The following is a 13,108-nucleotide window of genomic DNA, read 5'->3' as shown; positions in this document are numbered from 1 at the left end:
TCACAAACTCCTCCTACTTTTAGTGGGTTGAAGCTGTTCAGGATTTCACCACAAAATGGGCACACGGTGGTTGCATAAATAGAAACACGTGGTCCTGCTTTGTTTGAGCAAAGATGGAGTTGTCACCAGCCTTTGGCTACACTGAGCCGGTGGCACGTGGCAGAGCAGTTCTGTACTGCCTTTTTCAGATGTCAGCATGGCACATGCTGTCCACTTCAGTGTATATTCTTTGTAGAATGACACCTGTGCTCACTTCTTCCTGATTTTCCCCAAAATAGGTGGATTCTGCTTTCTGTTTCCACAAAATAACTGTTATCACAGTAAGCAATTAAGTGGTTTGACCATCCTTTCCAGTTCCCAGCTGGAGCTGTTGGGGTCTTTGGCTGTATTATTTAAAGTATTTCATAGATATGGAAAGATAATCTTCAGGACCTCTGAAAACTTGCCAATTATGGCATCCAGGGACTCAAGCAATAACAGAAAATGCTAGAGGATGTTGCAGGATTATAATAGTGTGGTTTAAATGTAACTAAAACACTGAATACAACATGTAAAAACCAACTTAAGGTCCAATCACCCTCACTTGTGAAAATGCCAGTGCGGCTTTCGTTGACGACCACACTAAAGCAAGCAGAAACAGCAAGTTTTGGGGACCTCAGGTGCAGCCTGCCGGCGGAAGGAGGAACTTTCCACTTCGTGTTATTGCCATCTAGTGAAAGGCACTCAGCCTGCGCCCGACGAAACCCCGACCCTGTGCGATGGGACAGGGATGGATTGATCCTTCTCCTCCCACCAGATTGCGTCGAGCAGAGGTTAAACAACCCACTGGAGCTCACAAGCTGTGGATGGACCGGAGCTGCTGTGAGTAAACAGCCCCGCAGGGCACCCTGTGCTGTTTAAAAGGATGTGAAAGGACAAGCGCACATCTAGGGTGCTACCACAGCCAGAGAGCCCCAGGATGGGTGGTTGTCTCCCTGCGTTTTGCACAAACAGCCGGGGAGCAGCAGCACCGGTGGGTATGAGGGGTGTATGGTGGCTTTGAGCAGCTTGCACAGCACCAAGCACACAGGCTCCTGCCACAGTGGGAGAAACCCTTCCTCTCCTCCTCCCATAATCAGGATTTTTATAAATTTAGTGATTGAAAATCCCCTCAGAATTAGAAACCATTTGGCCAAGAAGGTCAAATGTAGCTTGTGTGAGCAATAGTGTGGCCAGCAGAACCACAGCAGTGACCATATCCCTGTACTGATTGCTGGTGAGGCCACGCCTCAGATTCTGGGGTCAGTTTTGGGCCTCTCACTATATGAAAGACATTGTGGGGCTGGAGGGTGTCCAGAGAAGGGGACAGGGATGGGGAAGTATCTGGAGCACAAGTCTGATGAGCAGCTGAGAGAGCTGGGGGGGGCTCAGCCTGGAGAAAAGGAGCTTCAGGAGGAACATTTTCACTCTCTACAGCTCCCTGACAGGAGGGTGCAGCCAGGTGGGGGTCAAGGCAACAAGCAAAAGAACAAGAGAAAATGGCCTCAACTTGTACCAGGGAAGTTTAGATTGGATCTAAGGTAAGTCATCGTCACTGAAAGGGTGCCAAGGCACTGGAACAGGAAAAGTGGTGGAGTCATCGTCCCTGGAGATATCTGAAAGACACATAGATGTGGCACCTGGGGACATGGTTTAGTGGTGGCATTGGCAGTACCGGGTCGAGTCAGTGCTGTTAGAGGGCTTTTCCAGCCTGAACGGTTCTGTGATGCCAAACACAGACACACCGATCCTCCGGTTTCTTCAGGATCGAGCCACGAACACAGCACCTAACGGGCGGCAGAAGGTCCTGCTGAGCCTTCTCCCCGGTGACAGGGGGTCCCAGCCCCGGTAAGGGGGGGCAGCTCGCCTGATCCCTTGCCCCATGCCCACTAGGTGGGAGCAGAACACCACACTTCGAGCGCCGCCGCCGTGCCTGTGGAACACCACCGGCATCGGACCCTAGCCCACCTCCAGGCAGTGGGGCTTGGTTCCCCCAAAACTTTTCTGACCTTAACCCTTTGATCTGCAGGATCCTCACTTCTGTCAGCTGGTCACAGCAGGCCCCTTACACCGTGCTGGTGGTGATAAAGATAAAGGGAGCCATCTCTTTAAATTGTTTTTGGGTTTTTTTTTTCTACCTTACTTTGTGGGGATTCTAGTGCAGGACTCATTTTAGATGTGTTTCTGTGTCTCAGTTTGTATCTCTGGAACATCTGGAATACAGAACCCTTTCCTATTTCTCATCTCGAAGAACTTAGCAGAGCTCCCGGCTGAGGAATATGGTGTGCGCACAGTGGGACGCTGCTCTGCTAAAGCAGGACGTGGTCACTTGTCTGAACCAAGAAATAAATTAAGTTCAAAGAGATGCTTCCCTAGGCATGGTTACCATTGCATAGAAAGCATGGTTCCGTGTGGCATCCCAATTACTCAAAAAATGGAATAACAAAGTGCCATGCCCAAGCTCAGGAAATTGAGAGCACACCCATAAGCAGCCTTGTGGGTTGAAGCCTTAGAAAAACCACAGCAAAACTCAGCAGGAGAGCTTCAGACAGGAACAGTCACAAAACAGAGAAGAGAAACAAGCCCACCCTCTCACAAGCTCTTCTGAACCCCAGTGTTGGAAAGGAAATGATTTGTGGTTGCCCATAAGGAACTCACCTGAGAACAGAGGGGTGTGAAGTGCTTGAGCCTGTGAGAATCTCTGTGTCCTTGGCTCAGTCCAGCTTACCTTAATGCCCTGTGGATCCTCCAGGCTCAGAGGGCTGGGAAGGCATTTCAGTGGTTCCAGCCCGGTGGGGTTGGCCCCACAGCTCGGACAACACAGACACATCACAGATCTCATCCGGAGTGGATTTGCTTGGGATTTTGAACAGATCCACATTTGCCCTCTGTTTAAGGACTAGTATCCTTCCTGCTGTTTTCTACTGAGAGATTACTTTATCAAAACATCCTCTAGACAACAAAACTGCTCTGGGTGTCAATTCAGGTTCCCTCCTGCTGCAGAGCAATCAGCTCATTCCAGGCAGCGAGGAGCAGGGCTGCGGAGTGCCCAGTGTCTGGTTCCTCCCTCCAGTGGCTGCTCTCCAGGGGAGAGGAGATTCCATGTTAGGAGCTACACAGGTCATTCACTAAAAACCCCTGAAGAGCCTTTTAACAAGGTCCTGTAGTGACAGGACAAAATGGGGAATGGCTTCAAACGGAAGGCTGGTTTAGGTTAGATAGAAGGGAGAAATTCTTCCATGTGAGGGTGGGCAGCCCCTGGCACAGGTTGCCCAAAGAAGCTGTGGCTGCCCCATCCCTGGAAGTGACTAAGGCCAGGTTGGACAAGGCTTGGAGTAGCCTGGAACAGTGGAAGGTGTCCCTGCCAATGGCAGGGGGTGGGACTAGATGAGCTTTAAGGTCCCTCCCAACTCAAACTATTCTATGAAATGTTTCTGCTGGTACCTAAGCAGTACCTGAGCTCTGAGCCCCTGCTGCCCTTCAGCCCCCAGGCAGTACCATGCCCACCAACTCTTGCTTTGCAAGGAGTTAAATGACAGCAGGAGACACTGCTGGATTTCAGGCTGGAAATCCCAAAGATGTGAATGAATGGAAAAGTCCAGCATCTTCCTCTTCACAGACAGATCACATCTGCCCCTTCTCATCAGTCCTTTCTCCCTGTTGGCTCTCCACTGCAGTCCTGACATCCTCAAGCCTCACGCAGAGCTGTTCCTCCAGGGCAGAGGGATCCACAAGGGCACAGCCAATGGTCTTGCTGGTCACTCTGCACACCCTGGGCAGTGTCCAGAGTCAGATTTGCTTGTGGCCACATCAAATTGCTCCACAAAGGGCTGTCATTTCCCAGTCTTCCTTCCAGCCTCCTGGCTGCCACTGCTGTTACCTTCTCCAACTGTTCACAATTAAAACATGACCAAAGACTTGACTGCCTGGAGTGATACAGATTATCATCAGCAACAACAACAACAACAAAAAGGGAAATGCACTGTTTTTCTTTTCAAAAGCTTTTAATAGGACACATTTGTTTTTGTCAGTTGTAAGGATTTACACTTAGTTTTTGTCTTCTTCTTTTTTTTTTTTTTTTTTTTTTAAAAAAAAGGGAACTTTTAAATCAAATTTTCCCCTTGTGTACCACCTTTTGTTGCCCTGACCAAAAGACCTCGTCTTGGCCTATATACCTGATACAGTATAACAATATATTAACTATTAAATACAAAGTTCTATCATATATACTAGGTTGTTACGGACATTGCAATGGTACTGTGCCTACTCTAGTCACCTTGTGTAATAGTGTACATGGGTTATTATAGCCAAAGGGGCAGAAAAGGGGAGACTGGGGCATAGTCTAATTTACAATGGTAATGATTTTGGGTGGGTTTTTTTTGTAGGTTTTTTTTTTTCCCCCCTTTTTAAAAATTTTCTCCTTGAACACACCTGGTGCTGAGTGCAATCCACAGAAGTCAAAAACAGTGTTTTCTTTGCCCTCTTCCAAAATATCTACAGTACGAACCTCTAACCAAGTTATGAAAAATCACTTCTATGTGCAAGGGGCTGCAAGAAGGGAATTTATGTTTTTCCAGACATGTCTGCAATCACTTTTTCCCCCATTGTGTCGGACTGGCAATAAGAAAATATCCTCCTCCCACCTGCGTACAGTAAATCCACAGTAGTAAAGTGCTGGTGTGCTTGAATGAGCTGGAGAGCCATGCAACTACTTCACCATGGGCAGGGGCTGAGCTTTGGGGGAGGTGTTTTATATGGGTACAGTTCTTGGACAGTAATAGCACTGCAATATTGTGGAACTTGAGTGTAGCTGCTGACTCCTGAACGTGACCTGGATGCAGGCTGTGAAACTAGCCTCTATGAATTGTAATAGAGCGGGCCTGGCTCCATGTTTATGAAAAGAAACTCGTAGATAAGAACTGCTTCTGTTGCCAGGATGATATGCAGACTTTTAACAATTTCTCTATAGATTTCTACAAAAATATAAAAAAGTCTATCAACATAACCATTCTACAGAATTCCTGTGGATTTTTGTACATTTTGTTTAAAAAAGTCAAATTCTATAAAACCCCCCTGAAGGCATTTAAAATTATTTGAGTATTATTGCACGTGCTGCAGTACATTTGTATTTGTCTTTCAAAAGGGCATCTAGAAAAAACTCATCTGGTTTAGAAAACAATCTATTTTACATGGATTTCCTTTCCTGAAAGCATCATCATAGAGTATATGTTATTGGCTACTCTTTACTGAATATTCATGTATGATGTAAACTTTTTGTTACTTCCACAAACCTCGTCAGTAGGGAAAACCCCAAGTATTTAAAATAGAAGAACATTTAGACTTTCTGTTACATTTGGAGTTGAGCATTTGGATTAACATCACATCACTGTTTTGTGCCCTGATTTCAAGCTAAAATGTTCAGTGGGTTTTTGTAAGGAAGGATCTGAAGAGTAGTATCATTCCAGCTATGTGAACACAATCCTAATCATTAAGGAACTAGGGATGGCATTTTTAGTGGCCTAGCTTGTTTCCCAAACTATTTAGCACATGTAAAAGGAAAAGTTAGGGCTCATTATGGGTGTAAAACCAAAAAGGGATTAATACTATTTCTCAGGCTTAATGCACTGTAATTTTATTATTTCCTTAAATATGATCTGGGGAAAGAACAGATGAAAGGTTTGTTTGAAATAATTGCTTTAGACAGGCTTAACTCTGGATTTGGGCTGGCATATCAAAGAGAGCGGGCTCCCTGTGGGCCAGTGGTGAAGAGGGAAAAAATGTCCCAGCCAAGAATTAATCTAACTGCAGTAAATAGTACAGAATGTTAATCCTCCTACTTCAAATACACTGATTGCCCGACTTCCTGCTGAAAGCCCTTACATTCCTCCTGGACATGTAGGGATTGTTTATGGAGTAAACATCCTCGAGTGAAAATAAAGGAGCTTAGGGCCACACAAAGGGTGTGGGGTACAAACAGCATCTTCTTGTGTGTAAACTCCAAGCTAATGCAGATCCACATGGTGGAAACAGCCTAATCTCTGAATGAATAAAAGGCTGTACATCAGCAAATTGTAGTGATTTGAAAAAATCGGTAGTTTTCAAAAAGTTACAAACTCCCAACTGATAGAATTATCACAAATCTTCCTCCTGCCTGTGCTGGTTCAGAGGCATGATCTGTGGACTTGGTTTCAAACCTGTGACTATTGTCACACTTCAAATCAAGCCTGCAGTCTAATTTAGCCTACATCTTAATGTAATTTTATGGAAGTGGAGTAGAGTTAATGTCTGGCTTCCATCAGTCATGTGAGGAAAGGGAGGTGTCAAATGGGGCCAACCTCGAGTGGTTTTCAGGCTGTGCTGTCCAGTTTTACAGACTGCTTTTGTCAGAGGGCATTAGCACGGAATGAGATGACTGATGTTATAAAGTAAGGACATGAATTCTGGGTTTATACATTTTGTATCAGCATGTTGCTGTAAGGCTATTGATAGGTTGGAAATAAATTGCAGTCAGGGTCATGTAAATTAACTCTAGCAGTGATAGCAAAATACCTGGCTGTTTTACTGAAAATCAGCAGTCATTTCAGTACCTGCAGATTTTCTTCTATGTAATCTGTAAAATAACTTGCAGAAGTGCCTTGATTCAGTAGAACATGAGCATATGATTTTAATTTTCTAGATTTACTTTAATATGATCAACCTCCAGGCATTCTAGGCAAGAGCTTAACTTTAGGCATGTGCTTAAGCCCATTGCTGTGCCACGACTGCCCTGATTTCACCCACTGCAAGTCCTAAACCTGACCTCACTCTCCTTTCCACAGCATGCAGAGAGGAGGAGCTCCACTGAAAACAGAGGGATGAGGGAGGTGTGAAACTCAGCAAAATAAAAAGTCCATCCTGGAGACACTGCAAAAACATCTCCGAAGTGACCACAGGCCTTTGTTGTCTGTTTCCTAGGAACGTATGAAAATCAACCATTGACATGATTTTGTGAGTTGCCAGTGAATGATCTGCAACATCCTTTCATAATTTAGTATCTTGTACTGTTAAATGGCTCTGCCTTCACCATCCTCAGACATCAGCATGTTGGACCTTCCTGGGTCTGAGCACTTGCTTTCACACTCTGAATATCAGTTTGATGCAAGATTGGAATATTTTGTTAAAAATTGCCACTGCAATTCTGTACTATGCAAACAATCGTTTTCCCAGAATATCATTGAAGTCCAAGGGGAAAAATAAATTACATTAAATAATCCTTATTTACTGCTGACTGTGGGATACATTTCCTCTGTAATGCACTAATTGGCTACATTTTGTGCTTTGCAAAACAAAATGAAACCCAAACAAAACAGAACAAAACAAAAATATAAGGGATTAAATATATATTTTTAGGTTAAAATATTTGTAAAAACCAACTTTATCTCAGAAATATTCTGAGATGCATAAAATAGAAGAAAATTAAATGAGTCTTTAGTCACAAAATGTACTACATCCCGCAATACTAGATTCAATTAATTTAATAAAATATAATATACATATAGATTCTGCACATTGTATTGCTTTTACCTAAGCAGCACATATGCTTAAGTAAGCGTGATATAGGTTAACCACTCTTTTAACCAGCTGGTTCTTTAATCTTTCTTTGGAAATTTTTACCCAGTGCCATTTTGGAGTACAGAGGTTTTTTAAATTTTTTTTTTTTCTATTACATGAAAGGAAGAAGACATTTGGCACCAACAGAAAAGTAACTCAGGGGTCCATTTCCGTTTGATCAAAGGAAAAGCTAGGAAGTGTCAATAAGTCTTTCTTTGGGGTAGGAGATGTTGACATACTGTCTGGAAGCAGTGAATCCCCTATATCCATTGAATCCTTGGACTCACAGGATGGAGCACGCCTCCTCAAGCAAATGTCTCCACTGGCAGGTGAGATGCTGTGGGGTCCCCTAGGTACCAAACTCTGCCCATCAGGTGGATCTATAGATATACAAGGAGGGCTCAGTTTCTTCTTCTGCCGCGTACCTTGCAAGCATTCCATTTCACTGACCACCTGACTTATAAAGCCAGAGGAGCTGGATGTGGAATGGTGCTGAGGGCTGTTTTCTATGGAACAAATCTCTATTGAGTGTCTCCTTTGATCATCCAACCAAGAGGGTGGCTTTTTTAGCAGACCCTGGGTGTCTACACTGTGGTATTTCTTCAGGTCCTTCAGTATCACGTTGCCGGTATTGCCCACGTTCCTCTTAGGTGTGAGAGGCTGACCCTCTGAACAGGCACTCGAGGCTGTACAAGTTTCTGAAGTGAAAGGCTCTGTGGAGCTGTTTATTTCAGATACTTCTTGGTCCACTGAATCTTCAGGGATCTCCTGATACGAGTCTGCACAAGCACAGGATGCTGGTGCCTGCTTTGAAATATTATACTGATTGTGGGAATGCTGCTGCGTATGGACGCTCGCCCGACTCCAGGCAGCCAACTCATTTGCTTCTGAGGGCATCAGAGCCACTGGTGACTCCTCCTTGGGCACAGTGGGAACATTTGGGTCAGAGAGTTCACTCACCTCAGTGTGGAGATTCTCCTTGCTATCCAGAGAGTCGTTCCTTATAGCCATCTGTAGCGGAGTGCAGAGGGGTTGGGGAGGAAAGGAGTTGCCAGGTAAGAGAGACAGACCAGACAAATATTAGTACAGGCAAGGCTCAGCATTTACAGGGCACTCAGCTCTGCTGAGATCCCTCAGCACAGACCCACTGACTCCTATAACAACCTGTGTTGTGGATTCTACCGATTCCCATTGTCAGGGATCTGTAGGTTTGTCCCTGTGTGACAGCCCTTCACTCTTCCTAAATGGTTGACCTTTAGCTTTCTCCTCCTAGGATGGAGGGCTGCAAAGCCAGAACACCCCCACCCAAACTTACTCATGTTCTTGTTATGCACAGGATGAAGGTCTACAGCAAAGCCTTCAATAATTTCAGCAACCCAGGTGTGGGCAGGAGAGAAAGATGTGCAAGTGAACCTGCGTATTCCCTTCTCTAGATCAGGTGATGCTGAGGGCCTGGGACAGGATCCCCAGAGCCAGCAACACCAGAGCAACCCTGCTGTGTGCCAGCATCAAGGCAACAGCCTGTCCCTGGCTTTGGTCCCCAGGCTGGAGCCACGACTCTGCACAATCTTGTGGCAGGAGCTGGAAACATTGGAGTCCAAAGCTGGACTAATAATAATCTGTAATCATTTCAATTCATTCCGATGCTTAAGTTCAGGCTTCCTAAGGTACATTTTGCCTACATAAGGCTGTCTGGAGCCTTACGCAGCATCAATGCCCACTGGCAGAGGGAACCTTGGGCATGTTTTGAAGGCTTTGCCTATTCACTGCACTGCATTCCTTGTCAAAAGGAAAAGCCACGTTAACTGGCCCTTGAAGGCAGAGTATCCATTTGAGAAGACTCTTAAATTATCTTAAAGATAATAATTTTCACAGGGAAATTTGGAGGAAATGCATACAGCTGGTCCCAGTCCTTTAGAAAAGTGCAAGGAGATGGAATTATGAAATTCCTCATGCTAAGGAAACTTTTGTGACAAATCACCCCAAAATGATCATACACTTTATATAACTATTGTCCCACAAGGATCATTTGAGCCAAATGACCTCTATTCAGCAAAGCTCTTGTCTGCTGCAGTGTATCCATGTATGCACAGAAACACCAGAGTCTATTGCAGCAGCTGCACTTTGCACTCCCTTTGTCAATGGGGACAGCTCAGGGAATATTTAATATGGCAAACAATTTCATCCAGTGCTGGTGAATATTTTCTTGTTAAAATTTCACAGCCATCACACTGGCAACTAATTAGTCAGGAGTGAAGTTATTCTGTCTCCTCAGCACCAGTAGTTTTAATGAGTATTTGGGAGAAGAAATCATGTTCATATCCTGAAAAGAGACACAGACCACACAGAAGTCGAATACAGAAGCAAAAAGTAATTGTTGTCATTACTTTTGCTTGCACACCAACCTGTGTTGCACACCACGACAGTATTAGTCACCACCAGCTCTTTCTTTGCCTATGATACAGGCATCTGTGGTTGTTGTTAGTAGTAACAGTACAAATGTTTTACTGGTTTGTTTGAAAATAAAAGGACCCTCTGCCATCCCAGAGGGGTGTACACCTGCAGCAGCCACAACCTGGTGTGGGCTACACCTTGGATACACAGTCCTGGAACTACAAAATCAATATAGGTTTAATTTCAGGTAGAATTCCTCTGAAGAAAAGCCTTTGTGCCATGCACTGCTGAGGAGTGCAATCCTCAGCAGGAATGTTCTCCCAAAGCATCCGATTCACTCATCTTCCTCTGCGAGTGTATCGCTAATTGTCAAACATTCCGGAGTCTAAACTGGACGTTACTGTGGGGGCTGTGCTCGCTCTCCAGCACTCTGGAGGGAAAGGGAGGTTAAACACACAGGATTTAATTCTCAGGGAAAGTACAAGGACCAGGTATGTGATGGACAAGGTTTATCTATTATGGATTCAGGAGAGGAGAGGGCATGAGCAGGAAGGGAAAGAAAAGAAGAAAAGAAGAAAAAAAGGAAAAGGAACAGGAAAAGGAAGAGGAAAGGGAAAAGGAAAAAAAAAAGGAAAAGGAAAAAAAGGAAAAGGAAAAAAAGGAAAAGGAAAAAAAGGAAAAGGAAAAAAAGGAAAAGGAAAAAAAGGAAAAGGAAAAAAAGGAAAAGGAAAAAAAGGAAAAGGAAAAAAAGAAAAGGAAAAGGGGGAAAAAGGAAACAAGAAAAGAAAAAGGAAAAGAAAAAAAAGAAAAAAAGAAGAAAAAGAAAAAAGAAAGCAAAAGAAAGAAAAAGAAAAAAAAAAAACAAATCAGAATTGCATGCAATATGTGTAATGATAAAGAGAAATGGGTACTGAAAACCAAACTGCTTTGCCAGTTTGGGCTATTTGGTGCACTAGTGAGAAATTAGTAGTAGCAATAAAAAGGAGTCAAGCAGAGAGCACCTGAGCAAGCAGAAGTGCTGGGTCTGTAAAGGGAATTTTGCCTCTTAAAGGACCAAGTTTCCTAGTGTTTGGCTGTCTTGATTGCAATTAACAGTAACAGCAATATCACCAGAACAACCTCATTGCTCCCATTAGCCAGACTGGGAGCTCCTTGCTGCTCAGGAGCCTGCCCAAGGCAACCTCTCATGGGTTTGCCCATGGACTGTATCTGCTCACTGCCACAAAGCTCTTTGCTCTCTGAACTGTCACTCCAAGAGCATGTGCATGTCAGTGCATGAGCAGGGAGAGGACGGAAGGGAGGGCAATAAATTGACTTAAATATATGAAAAGGTCTAGAAAAAGAAGTGATCATAAAGATGTGAACAAAATTAGACTAGAGAAGATGGTTAACATGGTAATTTATTCCAGCTTCAAAAGGGTAGATTACTTCAAAAGGGTGGGTCTGTTATTCATTAGAAAGCAAGAGAGAGTGGTTATGAACTGGAATCATGACATCAATTAGTTTCTCCATTAGTGGTGATTGGGATAGCTGGCTAACCCCATGCAAATAAATACATGCAAAGAATTTCTTATGTCAATTTAGTATTACAGACTAATGTAATTGTTAACCTTGGTACTTCACATCCCTTTTTTAGAGCTTAATGAATCAACTGTCTAATTTGTAAATGTTGATTAAAAGATGAAAGAAATGGGAATATTTTCATATGAGAAAGAAATTGCTTTTGAAAAAATAGAACTGATCCCATTTGTGTATGTAAAATCAGGCATGGAAATACTGAATAAAGCCGAGTTTTTGAATCAGATGTGCTTCTGGTCCTGGTCCAGCTGCACAATCATTGAAATATGCTTAAAAATGTGAGAGTGAGGCACAAGTTAAAGTATTTTACTAAAAAAAGATAAGTTTAAACTTATGCTTCCAATCAGCCAGACTGGAATCTTTGATTAGATCCCTGAGATCTTTGATTGAATCAGGATTTAAGTCAATGCCAGGCAAAAAACAGAGATAAAACTGGTTGCAAAATAAAACATGTTCTGCTTTGCATATACTCAAAGTTTTTTAAAAGCTCACAGCTGATGGAAAACTATTTTAATTTTCAATTCTCACTGTAAAACCAGCATGCTTCCCATGATGGTTTTGCATATGAGATAACCAATTTGCATGAAACAAAAAACCAGAGGAGTCAGAGGAGGAGTGGCCTGGGATGCAGCCTGCAATCCTTGTGTCCTTTCAAGCACTGAAAAAATCACAGCAGTTAAGAATTAGTTCCTCAACCCCAACGAGCCTCTGGGGAGCATTTGGCTGCATTTATGAAGAGGATTAAAAAAAAAATAAAGTGCTAACAATGTGGAGAACATTTAGGCATGTTGCCAAAGGACATGATACTCATCACACACATTCTTTGGAGACTCCTGGATGGCTTTCAGATCAAAAACCACCAACCTTTTTGTTATTTCTGTAGGAGAATTACAGTTCTCTGGAGGTTTCTCTGTGAATTCCTCCTTGAATTTAAAGCATGGTTAACCAGGAAATGCATCAATGTAAAAGCTCAGCAGGTTTATGATCATAACTCTGCTTACCTGTCTGCGGAGCAGCCTTTCAGCAGAAGGAGAGTGCACCTGCTGGGAGACCTGGGGCTTGCTCTCCTGCACCAAATGGTTGTGAGCTCTTACATGGTGGAAATGGTTCTTTGGGATTTGTAGGAGGGAGCTGGTGTCTGCCGGCTGTGACTGCACTGACGCCTTTGAACCTTGCAAGAGGGAGAAGAGGCAGAAATGGGATATGTTTATCCAAGGGTTGTGTCCCAACCTCAGTGACCTCACAGGAAAAACTGCTCTGCTGCACCTTGGATCAGACAGGCAGAGCAAAACCACTGAATTCAGCAACTGGCTCTCCAGAACTGGGAAAATACTCACATCTACTAATAAATTACTCCAGCATTGTCTATTATTTCATTTTTCTTGGCATTTTCCCCTGATACAACTGGGACGAGCTCCTGTTGAGAACAAAAGACAAGGAACTACAAGTTCATCTGAACTGGCAATTCCTCCATCCCTGCTTTTGGGCCAATAATTTTGCAGGCAGCCTTACTTCTGAGCACTAACAT

General features: G+C 43.6%; 1 protein-coding gene across 16 annotated transcripts in view; it reads right to left on the bottom strand.

Annotated features, from left to right (window-relative positions):
* Positions 1-7,382: 7,382 nt before the first annotated feature.
* The window catches only part of CACNA1G (calcium voltage-gated channel subunit alpha1 G), a 142,555-nt gene continuing 136,829 nt past the window's right edge, over positions 7,383-13,108 (bottom strand). For 14 of the 16 annotated variants that reach the window (XM_040081343.2, XM_040081351.2, XM_058422907.1 and 11 more), the window contains 2 exons: positions 12,582-12,751; positions 7,383-8,619 (listed from right to left, as the gene is read on the bottom strand). In XM_040081343.2, coding sequence (XP_039937277.1) covers positions 7,765-8,619; positions 12,582-12,751 — 1,025 coding nt within the window. In that variant the 3' untranslated portion in view covers positions 7,383-7,764. The remainder of the gene's footprint in view (positions 8,620-12,581; positions 12,752-13,108) is intronic. The other 2 variants (XM_040081353.2, XM_040081354.2) reach the window with 2 other exon arrangements.

The sequence above is a fragment of the Hirundo rustica genome, chromosome 18 (assembly GCF_015227805.2).
Source record: "Hirundo rustica isolate bHirRus1 chromosome 18, bHirRus1.pri.v3, whole genome shotgun sequence".
Taxonomy (NCBI): Eukaryota; Metazoa; Chordata; class Aves; order Passeriformes; family Hirundinidae; genus Hirundo; species Hirundo rustica.
Note: the sequence above shows the minus strand (reverse complement) of the source record. Positions and strands in the feature narration are given on the sequence as shown.